Source organism: Leucopleurus acutus, assembly GCF_964270905.1.
Source record: "Leucopleurus acutus genome assembly, chromosome: 9".
Taxonomy (NCBI): domain Eukaryota; kingdom Metazoa; phylum Chordata; class Mammalia; order Artiodactyla; family Delphinidae; genus Leucopleurus; species Leucopleurus acutus.
This window is the reverse complement of record NC_139144.1, coordinates 59811669-59830051: the sequence shown is the minus strand read 5'-3', so window position 1 is coordinate 59830051 and position 18383 is coordinate 59811669. Positions and strand designations below refer to the sequence as shown.

Here is an 18383-nt window from a genome sequence, read left to right as displayed (position 1 = left end):
TGGAACAGCCCGTAATAATCAGGTTGCCTTATAGTACACTCCAAAATGCTCTGTTTTTTTGTTGCCCTGGTATTTTGCTACACCAGTTAGTGGGAAGGCAGAGGGAGGGGATGAAAAAGTATTTATTGCATACCTACGGTATCTTGTTCTAGGTACTCATTGTGCTTTCATTCCTCTGATTCTTAAGGTAACCCTACAAAGGATATGGTACTATCAATATAATTTTGCAAGTAAGAAAACTGATGCTTAGTAAGCTTATTATGTAAATCACCTGAGGATACCAGCTAGGAAGTACCTTCTCCTGGAATCAACGCAGATCTGACCCTAAAGGGTTTTCTCTTTCCATTTTGCTATACCTAAGTGGGCCATGACCAGGATTATTCGTTTCCCTGTCTCAATTCCTTGAGGTAGACACTGTGTCTTAAGTATTTTTGAATCCCCAGTATCTAACATTATGGCAGATAGATGTTTAATATATGTTTCTGAAAATATAGTTAAAAATAAGAAATAATTAGGACTTCCCTGGTGGCGCAGTGGTTAGAATCCGCCTGCCAATGCAGGGGACATGGGTTTGAGCCCCGATCCGGGAAGATCCCACATGCCGTGGAGCAATTAATCCCGGCGCCACAGCTTCTGAGCCTGCGCTCTAGAGCCTGCAAGCCACAAGTACTGAGCCTGCGTGCTGCAACTACTAAAGCCCGCGAGCCTAGAGCCCATGCTCTGCAACAACCAGAGAAAGCCTGCGCGCAGTAAGGAAGACCCAAAGCAGCCAAAAATAAATAAATAAATTTACATTAAAAAAAAAAGGAAATAATCCTGAACTTCTTAAAGGGACTTAGAATGGTAGAATCGTAGAGGTAGGGGAACCTTAGTGCTAGCTCTTCACTTTATGGTGAGAAGATCTTGAGGCTCCACATAATTGGGGAAAAATAAATAAAAGGCTAATGGAAAAAAGGACTGCCTCTGGAGACCTTAAAAGACAATGGAGTTTCTACGCTTGAACTTCCTGAGCTTCTTGGCAGCCACACTGAAAAAGGGAGAGACAAGGAGCTAATAATTCTTTTTAATCATGAAGGAGGAAGCTTGGCTTTTCCCAGCACTGGCTACTTAAAAAAAAAAAAAATCTCACGTAAATTTCTAGAATCTTCGCGGATTATCTGACCTCAACAACTTCATGTAATAGGAACAGTGGCAGATATTACCCTCAACAACAAAAAATTTATAGTACATATAACAAGAGATTTCATATAGGTAATTCTGTGAGGGTCCAAATGTATAATAATTAGACTTACTGATTTATGTTAAGTACGTAACTGGATTATTACGGAGTCTCAGAGAGTGATATAAATGTAATATTACGGAGTAATATTACGGAGTCTCAGAGAGTGATATAAATGTAAAAAAAAAAAAACACCCCTAAAGAACTTGGGGATTGCCCGAGGTCACATACCTAGTTAGTAACAAGCTGGAGACCCTCAATCTTCTGAGAAAATAATCACAAGAGTAAGAAGCAGCAGCTGAAAAACTAGCAGATTTTCCCCTAGACCTGCCACACTGTTTCTGCTGTTGCAGGGTTCTGTCTTAACCTCTTCCGTACTTACAGTAAATTCAACTGAAGCCATTTCTTCGAAGAACTAGAATTATTTGGTCCCAGTTCTTCAGGGGACAGGTATCTTTCTTTCTGCAAGTGGAATTTGGGCTCTTCAGACAAGGTATGCTCTACAGCACATGGGAAAACGCGATGGGCCGCAGCCAGCCATGGCGAGGAACAGCACACTTCACATTGTGAAGCTAGACATACTTCAGAACAAATGTTTGTTTAGTCATTACTAAAATTCTTCAAGTATGTCCAATATACACACAGAAAATATATTCCTATTGGAAATTACCCCTCTTAAGAAAACATGTAGGAGGGTCATCTGGTGCGTCATCCAAAATGAAGAAGAAGTATGTCTGTTTCATCATGAAGTACATATTTATTGAACATCTTTTACACATCCTGGAGTGTGGGGCATACAGTTTTGAGTGTAAGACATTGCCACGATCTCAGTGAGTTTCTACTTTATTTTAGTTGAACGGACAAAACTGAAGTACATAAACTCCGCTGGGGAATAAATACTCAGCTTGAAATGGGAGATGTAAGTATGGATTAGATAACTCAGAGAGAAATTCGTGAAAGCTGGGTAACCTGAGTCGAGTCTTAGTTACTAGATAGGCTTTGGATGAGGGAGGGGAGATGCCCCTTGGGGAAGGAGTGCCACGTACAGAGGCAGGAATGAGTGCAGCACAGAAGGTTGGGCTGTGGGACCAGAGCAGTGAGAGGAGTTTGTAGTTAAAGCGTTGGGGGGCTAGTGTACATTCCTGAGCAGCCGAGTAAACTGACAAAGGCCGTTTCCGGGAAGTACAGAGAGGCAGAGTGGATGATGCAATGATCCAGGGTGAGGTGATGAAGGTCTGAACTAGAACAGTTAACAGTCATGTACTGGTTGGTGAAATACACTGAGTACCAAGGCCACCCACTACTGAGCATGATTTGATCTTTCTTTGCCTAACAATACCTAAGAATCATCAGTCTGCATATCAGTTTTTACTTTATGCCATTGTAAATGTTGACTGTGTAGAGATTTGAATTAAATGTATCTTGACTCTGGAAAATAAACTAAAATTTGTTACAGGAATTAAGTTCCTACTATCACCTTCCTTGCTCGTCTTTTGTCTCTCTCGCTTTAAAAATGGAGTGCGCAGTGCACGGAGGAAAAAAATAGGAATTCTTTGAATTAGAGTAACTCAAAGTCACACTTGCATAGTAAATTATAAAGTAGTGAGGTTGATTTCCATGAGATGCTAAGAGACTTAGGGTGGTAAAGCAGGTTCGTGATGGTGGTATTCAAACATCAGGGAGGATCTTAGAAATTGTTAGTGTCCATTTCCTCATTTAAGGAATGAGTTAGGAGACTAAGATTCAAGCAGTTAAAGTGTAGATAATAATAGTAAAAAACGAAGTTGTCAAGTACCTGTTGTGCATTTTAAGACAACTTTTGAAATGGTGGATGTATAAGAAACGATTCTTACGAAGTTTCTAATTGGAGATAGTAAAAAGGAAGAGATTGAAGAGGTAGCCTTGAAGAAAGTATTTCCATATTTTAAATAGTTATCTAGTTTTCATGCTACTACAATGTTTATGAACAATTTGAAAAATTGAAAATATCACAGTGAATAGTTGGAAAACAATGGTAAAGTCCACTGGTTCTGAAACTCAATGTAGTTTATATTTTGTGAACAAAATTACCTTTATTTCTGCACAAGGCTGGTATGTTTCGAAGTACAGAGAAAGTAATATAGTCTTTTAACCTTTCTAACACCTGTTGCTTTCAAACAGCTTGGTAACTACTTTCTGAAAGGGGTGGTACATCACAAAATCTTACTAATGTTTCAAGTTTCTGTTAAGGCAGCATTCTTTTACCATATGGTTTGTAGAAAGTGGATTAACATACTTGAGAAATGAGAATCATGGTGCTGAAATGGATTTAAGTAAATGTTGGCATCTTAGTTAAGTGTAAAATAATACACTGGCAGAGAGAGAAGATTTAGTAAGTAAACATAGACATACGTTTGCTATTGTGTTGGATAAAGTCTCTGTTTCACTTTATCAAAACTAGTCCTTTTTTTCCTGCCTTTTTACATAATCACTTTAATTTATTGCTTAATAATGATTAATTGAGGCCTAAATTTTTAACTATAAAATAAAACAAAAACTATTTTAATGATGTAAAAATTGAAAACAGAGGAGTTAGACCACAACGGTCAGTGCTGCTCTATGATTATTTTCTCAAATTATTGGGCAAGTTCAGCTTTCTTGCCTCTTTAACTGCCACATTACATTTTGCCTTGAAGCCATCCATTTTGCAGATATTAAATTTCTTTTGAGTACTATTTTTATACACTAAGCATCACTACACCTCTAGATCTTGATAGCATTACTACGGGAGGAGAAAGAAGCTTTGTGTTAGTAATTACCTAACATTGTCAGAAGCTGACTGCAGGCCTCTTTCTAGTGATAACAGAATAACTGCATAATGTAGCTTTATAGCACATGATTAATAGAAAATAATTACACGTCCTACAAAGGGATGCAATATTTCTTATAAATTGACTAGAATGGTTTCCTGTAGATTAAAGGACTCTTCATTATTTTATCAGTCCTCCTGAAGTACAGTCACTTGCCTATGTTAGCATTTCAGTTGATGTTAAGAGCCGAGTAGGGTGAAGAATACCAGATGGCAGACCTTCTTGTACCTGAGATCTCGTGTGTCATCAAGATGACACGATGCTTCCTAACCTTTCAGAGATTTAGATAGCAGTCTCATATGACGTTTGTCTCTTTATTTTTTGTTTATTAACAAGATAAGGTGTGAGGGTTGTTTTTTTTTTTTAATGACCCACCCGTGACTTTTAGACCAACACTACAATTAGTATGTGGACAGCGAGACAACACTGTATGGATTGCATTATTTTCCACTGTAAGTAATACATCATTCATAATCACATTTGTTTGGGGACAGCAAACAGGGAAAGGCAATGGAAGGCAGATTTTCTTCCTCCAAAGGAAAGTGTGTATGCTATTGAATCTTCAGGCTGGAGTTGAGAATACCATACTCCAAGATGCATCTTCATTCCAATTTATAGGCTGCAAATGGTTTAATTGGGATTCATGTTGCTCAGGAGGCTCATACAGAGGATAGTAATGATAAAAGTAAAAGCTTCTGTGTTTGCAGCCTTGCTGACATCCTCTAATGGCTGCAGCGTAAATCCATAAATTTGCCTACTAGATTTTTACCTCCCCATGTTTTATCTTACCTCTTAATTCCACACAGGAGTGCTGTATGGAATTCTTTACAAATGTAAAGTAATAAACATTCTGGTTTTTTATTTTTACTCTTTTCTGATTTAAACCTGTTATATTTTAGAGTACTTTTATGAGGTGTGTATTTCATATGCCTTTCAATTCTTTTAAATTAATTTAGTGAAACATTTAAGATTATTTTAGCCTAAAACTTAATTTTTTCCTGGAATGTTACTTTTAAGGGATTTGTGTACAGCTGAATAAACGCCTCTGCTGTTTATTACTGTACTTTCTGTTTAGTGAATCTTCTCGGTTGCCGTCATGCAAATTTCTCTTGTGTGAAGTATGTCATTGGTCCTTCATTGAAGTGATTTGTTGGAAATCAGTTTCTTAAATTTGGATGTGAATGAGCTTTTTGAGAACAATAATATGCCCTTAATTTGGAGTGTAGATTATAATTTCAAAACAGAATATTATAAAGTAATATGAACTTTCTGGTTTGAAACTTGAATCTAAACATTGAAACCCAGATTGCAAGCTGTTCTCTGAAAGCAGGTTTGGGTCATAATATGCCCTCTCACTAAATGTATTCTGTTTTTCTAGCCTTTGGGGGCCTAGTTCCTTTACTCTTTCCAAATAATTAGCTGAATAAAATCTCAGATGGGCATTGGATAAGAGCTTTCACACTTAGACTTACTTTGTTAAGTATCCATTTTGAAATCTTACACTGTGGGCCTTTGGCCTCTGCAAGGTGAAATACATTTGTTTTGTTAAGCATTAGGCTCTAATTGTATTCATTGCCTTAAAAAATTGAAAAGGGCAGTTTTATTAGGTACCTATTAGGATATAATGGTTACTAATCATAGCTTTCAGTAAGTTGGTATTTTCTTCTGACAAATATATTCTACATAGATTATAGTCATCTTCACTGAGTTCTGGGCATCAGACTATTTTCATTGCTTAGAGAATTTTGTCCGCTAAGTTCACACTATCAGGAAACTTTTAAAATCTTGAGTCTACTGCCTTGTAAGCCAGAGCTGTGCCCTCATTAGAATCAGGCCTTTCTCCACCACCCCCCGTTTTCCTTCCATCTTATTCTTACGAAAAACTTAATTCTGATACATCCCATTGTTTAAAAAAGTACTTATAGATTTTAATCTTGTAATCTCTCTATTGATAGACTACATATCAATACACACCTGGGAATGTTGCTACATTTGTATGGAAAAATTGTATTATTTTCCTTTCTGATGGTCAATAGCATGGTTAGTCATCAATACAAATGTTAAATCTGTACTGGTATTAACGTTCCCTCCCCACATGTAACTCGATATGCATATGCACATTTATCTGTGACTCAGATGTTGGAAATCATAGCCTATTGAATTACTTTGGGGATTGATTTTAAAAATTTATCTTATATGAAAAATTAAATTTGGGTCCTACAGTGCTTTTTCAGAGTATTGCTTTTGGGAGATATTATTCTTGAAACTTGTAATTCATTTTACTCTGTTTGTATCTCACTAAACATAAATAAATTTGAGATAAAAATACATTAGTCAATCTGGCAGACAAATGAGAGCGGGTACAGTGTTCACTATGCCTAGAGCAGTGGTGTGTCTGTCAGTGGAGCAAAGGGAAGAAAAGGAGGAACAGGATTAGCTCACACTGCAAAATAAACTCAAAAGTGACTCATCAATCAGTCTTTTTTTACAGCTAGATTAATATTTTGCCTTTATAATTTGAGATACTTTTATTTCCTATTGATCTTCCCCCGTAAGGGTGAATCGAATACCACCTTTAAATTCCTTCCATTCATCCTTTACCTAATGTAGTTTGTGATCAATCCAGAGGAACAATAAATGCCTTTGGGAAGCTTTTGAAAAGGAGCCCTTTTGTGAATTATTTTGGAAAGCCGGTTGGGGGAAAGCATTAGTAGTGTTTCCTTGTTCTCTAATTTATCTGTTTAAAACGTCTATACTCATTTTTAGATTTTCCTAAGGAGGGGCATACCTCTACATCCTAAATCATTTTCGGTCATATGAGTTTAACTAGGAATTAAGTAGTTTATTGTGGGAAAAAAAAAAAAAAATCTATCCTTGCTAGATGAAAAGCTCCTTGAAGGCAAAGATAGTATCCTAAGGATCCTGGCTATGACCTCGGAGCCTCTAACACTGGTGTTTGCATATTAAAAGGTGTCCCCCAGGCTCTGTGTGTATGTGTGTGTGTGTGTGTGTGTGTGTAAGAGAGAGAGATGTGGGAGAGAGAAGGGAAAGGGGCCCAGAGAACGGACTTCCTTATGTAGTTTCATTTGCTAGGTTTCTATCCTAAGTGACTGTTTCTGTGTTCTACACTGTGAAATAAACAGGCTCTGTCTTATACATTAATTTAAATCTTTGCCTAACAGCATTTTTAAAGTGTTCAGAAACAAAAAATGATTAAAACGTTTCAATTTGCAGCTCAAGCTCCTATAACTTTATAAAAAGAAGTAACATTTCTAAGAAGTTGCGTACAAACAACATTGTACTTACACCCAGTCTGAAGGTTAATACTGCATATTGTTTTCAATTAGGAATACAATAGATATGGCTGGTGGGTAGGAGAAATGAAGGGAGCCATTGGCTTGGTGCCGAAAGCCTACATAATGGAGATGTATGATATTTGAGAGTCCTGGGTAAGTACATTTTAATCCAATATTCTGTAATAGCTCATATGTTCTCTTGGTCTCTGCGTTATGAGTCTTTGCCTTTTTAAAAGTCTTTGTAGTTTTCTGATAGCACAAAGATTATGCTCCCAAATCATCTTCTTCTTTAAAAAAAAAATCTAGTTTAGTTTTAAAAATAACTTCACAGAATTTACTTTGGAAATAAATAGATTATTTAGAGAAAAATCCCTTTGATAATAACCAGCTGTTTTCCCAAACCTCCTCCTCTTTAGTAAAATACCACTTTTATGGCCTTTCTGAGGAGCTGAATTGACAAAATATTGAGTAAACATTCATTTTTTTCCTTGGCTAAAAATGTAACATTTTTCTAAGCAGGGAAAATCAACATTTTGCCTGAAGAAAAAAATTAAAATGCAACTTTCCCTTTCTGCCTGCAGAAAAGGAAGATTCCTCTGCTAGTGTGCAAATGCTTTGGATTGAGAATCATCGTGAAAGCATGAGTGACAGCTCATAACCTTTCTTTGTTTTGTTGAGCATCGTTTGTCTTTGTTGTTTTATGCATTCATTATAATATTCCTCTGATGTGAAATTAAATGAAGGATATTAATGTAAATTAGATGCAAGCAGTAAAGTTATACCTGTTGCTGTTTTTCAAAGAAATAATCATAGGTTTATTTACTCATCTGATTTGTGTGAAAAATTCAGCACTATTTTATATGTATCACATAATCATTGCTACTTCTAGTAAGAGTTGTAATTTCTCTTAATACTGGATATCAATTATTTTTCAGAATGTAATATAGAATTTCATGAAAATTTCAATTGAATGTATCATGAAAGTTTTTGGTAGATGCTATCTAAAGAATGTAGCTTTGTTAAAACTTTGTAGATGAGTTATCTTAGTATTTATTTTTCAAACAATAGTAACATGTTTTCATGAAAGAATTTTTACTGATTGGGGAATTTACTTTATGTTAAATATAGCCACAAGAAAGAAAAACGATAGAATTGCAAATGGGGAGTATGCTGTCACCCTCTGCAACACACGTGAAGACCAGAACCATGGTTTGTGCAAAGCCCTTTACCAATAATACATACCCCGGTTATATAATGGGCTTGCCAACATTTTCTACTGTAGTTTTCTTTAAATTTAATGAAACAAAAATTTTGTGAGAGGTCCCATTCTGCCACTAATGTAATGGCATAAAGAATCTCAATGTATTCTCAAAGTCAGAAGGCATAACTGAGTACTGTTACCCTGCCTGATTGTTACTGTGATATTAAAGTACCACCACAAAACAGTGAAAGTCCAGATTTGGGCCTGCTCTGCACCTCTGAAAGCGATGAGAAGAGAAGGGAGGCTCAGAGAGGAGGGTGTAGAAATCTGGTGGGAACATGTACCCAGGTACAGGTGAATGGAAGGGTAGTGTTAGTCTGACATTGGAGGTGTGCGTTGTAATCCAGAGCAAGGTTTGTGGAGTTATATTATTACTTTTTCATGTATGTTTGAAATCAAAGGTATTTTAAATGTCTACAAGTTACCACTATGGTATATATATCAAAATATACTGCTGATTGGATAATTATTTGAAGTAAATATAATCTGCTAATATTGAATCCTTGATTAGAAGGTACTACTTTTGTTGAGTTTTCAGATCTTTGCTTTAAAGATAAAGATTCTAACCATGCAAACGAGCCGATGTTTAAAACCCTCCATTATTTATAAAAACTATCTACAAGCAATATTTCAGAGTTTATGTTTTACTATTACCCCCTCTGTACTGTGATTATCAGATTTCACATGTAAAAAATATATATTAATTTGGGGGATTGTGGGTGAATTCTAGTTTATATAGATTAGACCAGGTCAAGTTAAAGCTTTCAGAAATTAATTTATGCACTTGTTAATCTTCTCCTAATATAGAGCCATTGGGATAGATTGAAATCATCTTGGCAGAAGTGAGACAACTGGTGATGAATTTAGTGGATTGGTTTTCAAAGCCTGAGAGGTTGAAAAGTGAAAGCAGCTGTGGGTTCCACTGAAAATGTAGACTTCCTTGTGGGCACAGATTTTGTGCTTCTGGCCTAAATGAAGATTTTAGGCTTGGGCCAGTAGATGGCAGCAGCTTTTCATTGCATAGGAGCCCACTTGGAAACCCCTCCTCCACTCAGGCACAGACTCACTCCAAACGTAAAGTATTTAGAAGATTATTGCCTGTTTTTACAGTTAATCCAGGAGAGGGAGTCCTTTGCCAACTGATGCCAGATAGTCTCTGGAATGGTGACGGTACAGAAAAAAAGTGTTAACTTTTGTCCAGAGCTCCTCTGGCCTTTGTTCTTTTTCACTTGAATATAGGTGGGAGATGAGAAAGGAAACAAAACATTTTTAATTGGACTGACAGGAAAAAACAATCATTACTTTCAACTCATGACTACTTTGTATTCATTTGGTGAAATCATCTGTATACTAGGAGGCAGAAAGTTTTCTTTACACCCTTGACAATATATCACGCACTCTTCAAGATCATAATAATAATCATTAATGTGAATTTAAACAACATGGCTTGTTAGAAAATATGCTAATTGCTATGTTCTCATTATGTTTGCTTAGCTTTTATTTGTTTTTCTATGAACAGAGAGCTAATTTTTTTCAAAGGTGATTGTAAGTCATATCTTACAGAGCGTTTTGCTTGATTATTTGCTCTGTACTGAATTTGTACTCTATTGCCATTAGATGTTACAATAATGTTCCACTCTGCAAATTTTTAAGGTTCAAATAAAGTTTAATTGTTTGCAAACTGTTATGATGCTAATAATTCAACAGCCTGCTGTGTTACTAATGAAATTACTTTGTTATGATTAATTTGGAAAATAGTGTGTTTATTGTAGTAATTAAGCACAACAAGGTGAAGTAAATGATTCTAATGCCATCTGGCCTCCAAACCGAATGAAGAAATGAAATAGGGCTGTCATCTGAATTTATTCAAAGAAGTAAGGATAATACCAATTACTTTCATTGCTATAGGATTTACACTCAACCACAGCTCACTCCATTCTGTTTTTGCCACTTGGTTGTCTATGACAGTTTCTTTCATGAAAAAGAATGTTGTTTAGCCTAGCAATTATTTTGAATACTTTATATTATTTTAAGTAGATTATTTTTATCTTGTGCTAATTTAATTACAGATGATTATATAAAGTATTATGGGATCCTAGAAAATCACTGTTCAACCATCTGTAGGTGCAATCTCTGTATGTGGAGGTTTTTTGCTATTACTGTTGAATATAGCCTTTCACAAAGAGTAGAGATTCCATTCAGTTGTTTCTAAAATGTTTCTACTCAAGACTCTCTCTTAGTTCTTATGATTCCACTTTTCCTATAATTTCTCCAGTCTAACCTATTGCTACTCACTTCATAGAGTCTGGTACCCCCCAGGGTCATAATTAAAAACAGAACCCAGAGCTGAGCTATATATTAGAGATCCAGATTTGTAGTTCAGCCACTATAAGAAAACTTACCCTGACATACATGTAGTTGAAAATCTTGAACTTCATCAGTGAGACTGAGTAAAGCATTGTGAGAATCTTTAAATCAAGCAAAGTACTTCTACATTTCAGATAAATCAATGTTTATATTTCAACTGTTGAATGGAATTGTAAACTGTATAGAGGTCACTTTTACTTCTTTTGAGTTCAATAAACTCAAGTATATTGAAAAGCAGTCCATATGGTGAAGAAAGAGATGGTGGAGATTAAAACATGATCATACCATAGAGAACACCGATTCACTCAGAGCTTGAAGGAATATAATTAATATGTAACATAAAAATATTTGTTAAAATGGCGTAGTTTGTTAGTAAAATCCTGAGTATTCTGAAATTCAGAGAAACAAATAAGTAGTATATTATTAAAGTATCTTTCTACAAACCTAACCTACACTCAAATGCATAACTTAAACCATTGATCCTCTGGATTGGGAACAAGAAATTTCTGGACATCCTCAGCTTCCGCCATATTACCATCCACTGCCTTGTAGTTGAATTCTTCTGGAATATTTGTTAGAACCTCTAATAGTGTAACATCTTGCTTGTGATGAGATAAATACTTACAGAATTATTTTATTTGTAATTTTGTAACGTGGAATGATATTTCCTTAATGTTATTTTCCAGGGGCTTTTTCTTGTTTTCCTTAGTAGAATCTGCTCTATCGCTGCTTGATCAGAAACATGATTTATTGCCAGCATGGTACTTCAGAGTATATGGTGTGTATCCAGTAAATATTTATTAATTAACTGATGTGGCATCCTACAGTATCTGAGATTCAAGAAGAAAAGAGTTTGACTTCTCTATACCTGGTAGAGAAAATCCCTTTATCATTTAGTTCATCAGCTTTCTGACTGACAGTGTTCTCTTAGTCAAAAAAAAAAAAAAAAAAAAAAAAAATCAGTCCACTTTACCGAGTCTTTAAAAGCAGTTTCATCGTCCTCATAATACCATCAACAAGTGGATTGGATTGTTGGTAACAGAATTGAGTGAGATTGTGAATAACAGGAAAGTTGAATGGGGCCGCCATTCTTTAGATGTTTCCTCCCTTCCTTTCCTGAGTGCAGTGTTGTCGCTCTTTCAGAGAAGGCAAAGGTGACTCAGGCAGCTTGTGGCCAGTGATCTAGTTATACTCCCAGTACATCCCAAATCACTGTTGTGCTGCGTTCCACCTGGGCAATAACAGAGATGCCTTCTGATCTTGGAAGCATTCTAGCTGTCGCCTTGGATGGATCAAAAAGAAATATCTGAAAGTGGAAAGTTTCACAGTTGTTGCTAAATCCAACCATAATTCAATTTTTGTCTTTTTTAAAACTTTCATTTCCTATTTCTTTAAAGTTGTATGGTTATGTTAACTTGAGTGCTTTGAGTCCCAAGATGAAAGGAACCCTAAGTGCAGAAAGTAGCTGTAGTCATACCAGTGCTCAGCTTAGGTCTGTAAGGTTGGGAAAGGGGCTGGAGGTTGAGCAGTCTTGTGAATATGTGCAAAGGTGTGAAAATACAAATTGCCCCAAAAGCCCATCTCGTAAGTGTCTTTCTTAATGTTGGAACCTTGGAGAGTGTTTCCTCAGGTTTCTCTCTTTCTGTGTTCACCGTTTTCTTTTTTATTATCCGTTACTCAAAGAGGTAATATAGAACAGCACTTGTCTGTTTTCTGTTTATTGGCCTCAACTTTGTAATATAAAAATATCACTCCTGCTGGAGTAAAACCAGGTGCCGTTTTGTGGCTTGAGCAGCAGCTCAGCTCTTTCGAGGAAAGTGTCACACAGGTGCTCTCAAAGGAGAAAATTAATGCCACCAATGTAATGCCAATTAAAAGTGCCTGCTTTAGAGGAGGAGAAAATTCCACAAATAAGCAGATTCCCATAGGCTGTCTCCCCTTCCCAGCTCCCATGGGGGACCATTTAGAAAATCTTGTGTTCTTTCACTGTCATGTCAAAATGATGATAACAATTTAAGATAGTAATAGCAATAACTAATATTAACCGAGTGTTTACTACTTGTTATGCTGTGTACTTTTCATTCAGTCCTTCTACAACCCTATAATAAGGTAAGTTCTCTTGTTTATTCCCATTTTCCTGATTAGGAAACTGAGGTTAAATAATTTGTCCCAAGGTCTAGGAGTAATGTTACCTAGCCTCCCTTCCTTGAATTCAGTACCATTTTGCTTTCCAGTACTGTAACGAATTCAGACCGAGTACTTAATTCTAATCTTTGCATATAGTAGGCACTCAATAAAAGCTTATTGACCACTGATGATGACACCATTCTTATAAAATAGTCTGGAGCCTGTGAAAAGAATAGCTCAAGAATTGGCACCAGGACAGCTGGAATTTGCCTCCTGTAGTCGTAAGGCAGACCACGGTGACTGTCAAATCCAAAGCAGCTAATACACAACGGAGAAGGAACTTTGATGCTGAAACATTTCTCTCTGTGAATTTCCACTCTGGCTGAAAATAGAAAGTCAGTCAAGGCAGCAGAGAGTCGAGAGAGGACACGGTGCCAAAGGGACCCTTTCTGAACAACGTTTTCTATTCTTTCGACCTCCTCAAGTCAAGCCCAAGGACACTGACCAGGCAAGGAAGTCTTGGAGAGGACTTCCAAGCTGGCTGCTTCTGTCTCAAAGAGTTTTCTTTTTTTCAAAGAGTTTTCAATTAGTTGTTTTTTGGGGGTGGTATCTATTTGTTTTATTTTATTTTTTTTGCGGTACGCGGGCCTCTCACTGTTGCAGCCTCTCCCGTTGTGGAGCAGAGGCTCCGGACGCGCAGGCTCAGCGGCCATGGCTCACGGGCCCAGCTGCTCCGCGGCATGTGGGATCCTCCCGGACCGGGGCACGAACCCGTGTCCCCTGCATCGGCAGGCGGACTCTCAACCACTGCGCCACCAGGGGAGCCCCTTTTGGGGTGGTATCTAAATGGATAGGTTTTTTTTAAAACCAGTTTAAAAGAGTATTCTTAAATTATCAGCCCTTTACAATCAGTGAGCAAACTTCAATATAAAACTTACGTAATTTTGTAACTGAGTGATGGCAATGTCTGACCTAAGACGTTTTTTGCTTGTTGAGATAAGAATTTGTTTAAGGAGAACCTTTACTGTAATATCTGGCCCCTGAGTATGAGGTCTTACTCCTTGGGCATCTACAATGGTGCCTTGTACAAGTCTCCTTAACACGAAAGTCTTCTGTTGTGTTTCTTGAACAAAAAAAATTTTTCAAGTTTTGTACCTCAGTGGTTGGAGGCTGGTAGGGGTCGGGGGTGTTGGGAACAGAAGATAAGTAAGAACTAACATTCATTAGGGAGCTCTGGAATTTAGCCAGAGGAGGGGTAAGATTGGGCCCTCTCATGGTCTAAAGTACACCCTGAAGTATTGGCCGTTTTATAGCCCAAAAGTAGAAGGTGCACTGAGGGTCAATTTCCAAGGAGCATTTCATTCTGTAGAGTAGGATTCCATGCCTGGCACTCAGAATATCATGCTTCTAGAGGACAGGGAGTGAATGACTTCACATTGTCCCGGTCTTCAGCTGCCCACCAAGTAGATTTCATTGGTGTAAATAACCTGTCCCATCCAGGTGGATACACAACTCACTCCTAGTTCCCTGGTCAAGCACTTGTGGTTTGTGGAGTCTTAGTCACTCCCTCTTCCATCACCTTCCACCACGTTCCCCCTTCTCCAGCTTTCCCAAGGAGCTCCCAAGTCACATGAGGCATGAGACAGGTAATTCTTATCCCTCTACGAAGTTACGCATATCAGTCGTGGTCTGTGTTTTCTGTGAACCCAGCAAAAGCAAGCTATATAACAATGTGTTTATCCCGTTACACACGCCCTGAATTGGAAAACTGGAAGCGCTGTCTTGTGAGTGTGCATCGGTATCTATCTGTTGCTTTGCTTCAGTCGGTCGGCATATTTGCTTTATTCTTTATTATCTCGGGGCTTGCTATTTCTCTTCCTATCTAATTAAATGATTCCATTTTGAATAATTATATTTAAGTGCCAACAGTGAGCTAGGGGCATTTCAAACACAGAATTCAACACAGTCTTTCCCAAGCCGACTCATGGTCTAAGTGAAATAGACAAGACATGAACTCAGGAAAGGAACAGCCCCAGGTAGCCTCCCCTTTGTGCGATTCTTAGCAAGTGCAATCACTAGCAGTGTCCCGAGACATAAAATGTTCTCTGATTTTGTTACATCTGAACCTAGGAAACAAACTGGGGATCCTTTCTCATATATGGGTCTTTTCATGTGCAGAGGGGAAGGCAGGGGCAAGCGTTTCAGTGTTGGTTCAGATGAAAAGATTGATTTTTAGAAAATTTCTGAAATGCTTGTAGCTACTGAATTGTGAGGGGAACCAAAGAGCTGTGTGTGTAATGTGAACATCTTTTTACAGAGTTGCTGCCAATTATGGTAAAACATAATTCTGGAAGCTGGAGGACCCCTATCCCTTTAGGAAACTGTGAACAGAGCTGTACCAGTGGTGTTCAGCTGAGAGTAGGCAGTAGGAAGACCACTGGAATTGGAGTCAATCAAAATTCTAGTTTCGGTTCTTGAATGCATTGTGCCCTAGAATAAGTTTCCTCGCCTGCAAAATACCAGTAGGCTTTTTCTCTCTATCTCACAGGGTGTAGTTATGCTTGAGTGAGATTATATTTGAAGGAGCCTTAAAAACCCAATTAGTGTAAATATGGCTTTTCTGCATTGGAGGATATGAGAACTGAAATGAAACGTGGGTCAAAATAAAAATTTCTCCTTCACACCAGAAGCAAGCGAGGGAACATTTTTTTAATGTTCAGCACTAGCTGTAATGCTGCTTGGAGTAATGTTAGTAAGCTGTTGGTTTTGTTATTTTCTAATGAGAATTAATGTCAGACATCCTAGAGGAGTTTGGGATTAAATTCCTCTATAATCCTGAGTACATTTTTGAATCAAGCCGTTGGTTTCCAAGCTGTGGTCACTTTCTGTTAATGGAGGTTTCAATAGCAGAGATGTTACTTCTGTCCGTAAATTTTCAAAATAAACCTTTGGTATTTTAAAACCATCCATCTGAATGATAGGCTTTAAGTAAGTGTTGTTTGTAGTTGGTTGGACTTAGCAGAGAATTTTTCCTTCACAGACACCTTAAGGAAAATGTTTGTACAGGCTCCTTTCGACCACTATCTGCTCCCTCTATGAACTGTTTCTTCCAGATGGGTATCTGTGATTGTTTGCGTGTGAATACGCACTTGGTAGTTAAACATTTTCTTCAGATGCATATCTAAGAATGAGACAATTTTATTTGATCGAATTAGCCTTGTGATTTAGCACTAATCTCTGTTTGTAGTTTGTGAAAATACGGGACTTCGAAGTAAGGGCAAACAGAACCTCATTAGGTGTAACCTTAATGCTTTAATGTTATAACTTGAGGCAAAGCTAATAAAAAATGCAAAGCACTCTTCAATAATTTAAATTATCTAAAAAAATTGAGCATATTCCTTCAAATAATAATGGCTTTCATGATCTGATTTTTTAAAAATTCATTTCTCATGTCTTGAATTACTTAGAAGTGTGGCTATCAGGGTAAGTTTGAGTTTATTTAAGATTATTAAATATATTTGTTATCATACAGTGTCATGGAAGATTCCATTATTTAGCCTAGCAATTATCATATGTAATGTTATGCTGTATACAATTTCAGTAACGTATTTGATAACGTCATTATGGTGTGATGGTATAGAATTAATTTTTAGCACGTCTCTGTACAATACTGCTCTGTGATGTGAGCCCTTGATTATTTTGAGCCATTAATCAATTCCATCAACTTAAAAACATAGTCATATTGTGTACCTGTTATTATTTGTTTTCTAAAATAAAAGTTTCTCTTACCATCTTAAACTTTGCTAGAAAATTATTGCTTTCATAATGTATTTTCATTGCTATACTCTTTTGGTAAAGGAAAGCAGTAGTTGGGAATACAGTATACTGTGGTAACTGATGAAAGATCAAGACGGGAAATCCTCTTTTCCCCGTCTTCCTAAAGGATAGGAGAGAATTTTGAGTTCTAAACATACCATCCTTTGCTTCCTCTGGTGCTGTGGTTCATAGCAATAAATACTCTATATTGATTACTACTTAATTCTAGTGGAGGTATACTAAGGCTGGAAACACATTATAGCTTAGCATTTAGTACCTTAATTTTTAAACAGTTTTTAAATTTTAAAAATTGATATAATTGCCCCGAATGTGCTTCTATTATTGGATCCATATCAAGCTATAAAAAATATTCTCCTTTCCTGTCTTTCCTAAAGATTATTTTGTTCACAATGTATTTTTCCTGGCACTCCATTGCTATTTTTATGTAACTGAAAATCTGTCATTTCCATTTTAGCTCAGTTTGGAAATACGAAAACCGTATCAGAGCAACACATTAAAGATTAGTGTGGAAGGACAAAAAATAAGTGGAAGAGAGCCACGTAGAGCTTTTAAATTTAGTCAAATTATTCAAGTGTGCAATTTTAATCCATTAATCTGGTTTGAGACTGCTTAAGAGAACTATTTCTCTCTAAACGAGGTTTTGCTCTTTCAGAACATATTGAGAAATCTCTCATCTAAAACAAATACTAGTTTTTTTAATTTTGTCTTTTTGTTTTTTGAGAGTCTTTTTTGGAGCGAAGCAAGAGCCTCCCTAATATTCTGCTATAATTTATTCTTGGTCAAAAACAGATTGCCATTTACACACTAGATATTAAAAGCTAGTTACAGTCATTAAAGGTGGTCTAATGCGGTGTACTAAGAGATTCAATAGAAGATTTATTTTTAAGCTATTTGGGGGCCATGAGGGAAGTTGTTTTCCTCATGAAGGGAATTCTGTATTTTACTTCATTATTTGTAGTGTTTTTTTTTTCTCTTGGTAAATATAAAACAGAGAAGGGGAGAATGGGAGCTGGTTGTTTCTTTGAATCCTAATACAGTATGTCTTCTTAATGAACCTGCTGCAGTGTCTAGCAAATAAACATGCTAGAAGTGATTTAGCCACAATGTCCAGACTGTGTAAACACCTAATTATTACAATACAATTGTCAATACATTTACATTACTGCTCCCTTTTCAAACGTTAACCAACTTTTTCTTTGCTTGATAAAAGAGCATAAATTGTATTTTTATGTGTTGGTGTTTTTGTTTTCATTATACTTCTTGCCGCACTCTAGACAAAAGATCTCAAGCCTTAATGCCCTGAGTTATTCCTGGCTGAAGAAGACTCCTACAGTTGTTTATTAATGTAATGTGCTGTGTTTCCTTTCACAGGGAGATGGCCTCGGAGCCTTCACAATCTGATCTTTAGTCACGGCATTTAAAAAAAA

At 36.8% G+C, this 18383-nt stretch overlaps 1 protein-coding gene across 2 annotated transcripts in view; it reads left to right on the top strand.

Annotated features, from left to right (window-relative positions):
* Positions 1–10253, top strand: part of SKAP2 (src kinase associated phosphoprotein 2) — a 173546-nt gene extending 163293 nt beyond the window's left edge. For both annotated transcript variants that reach the window (XM_082846107.1, XM_082846106.1), the window contains exons 12-13: positions 7416–7517; positions 7946–10253. In XM_082846107.1, the coding sequence (XP_082702233.1) occupies positions 7416–7508 (93 nt within the window). In that variant the 3' untranslated portion in view covers positions 7509–7517; positions 7946–10253. The remainder of the gene's footprint in view (positions 1–7415; positions 7518–7945) is intronic.
* Positions 10254–18383: the final 8130 nt, after the last annotated feature.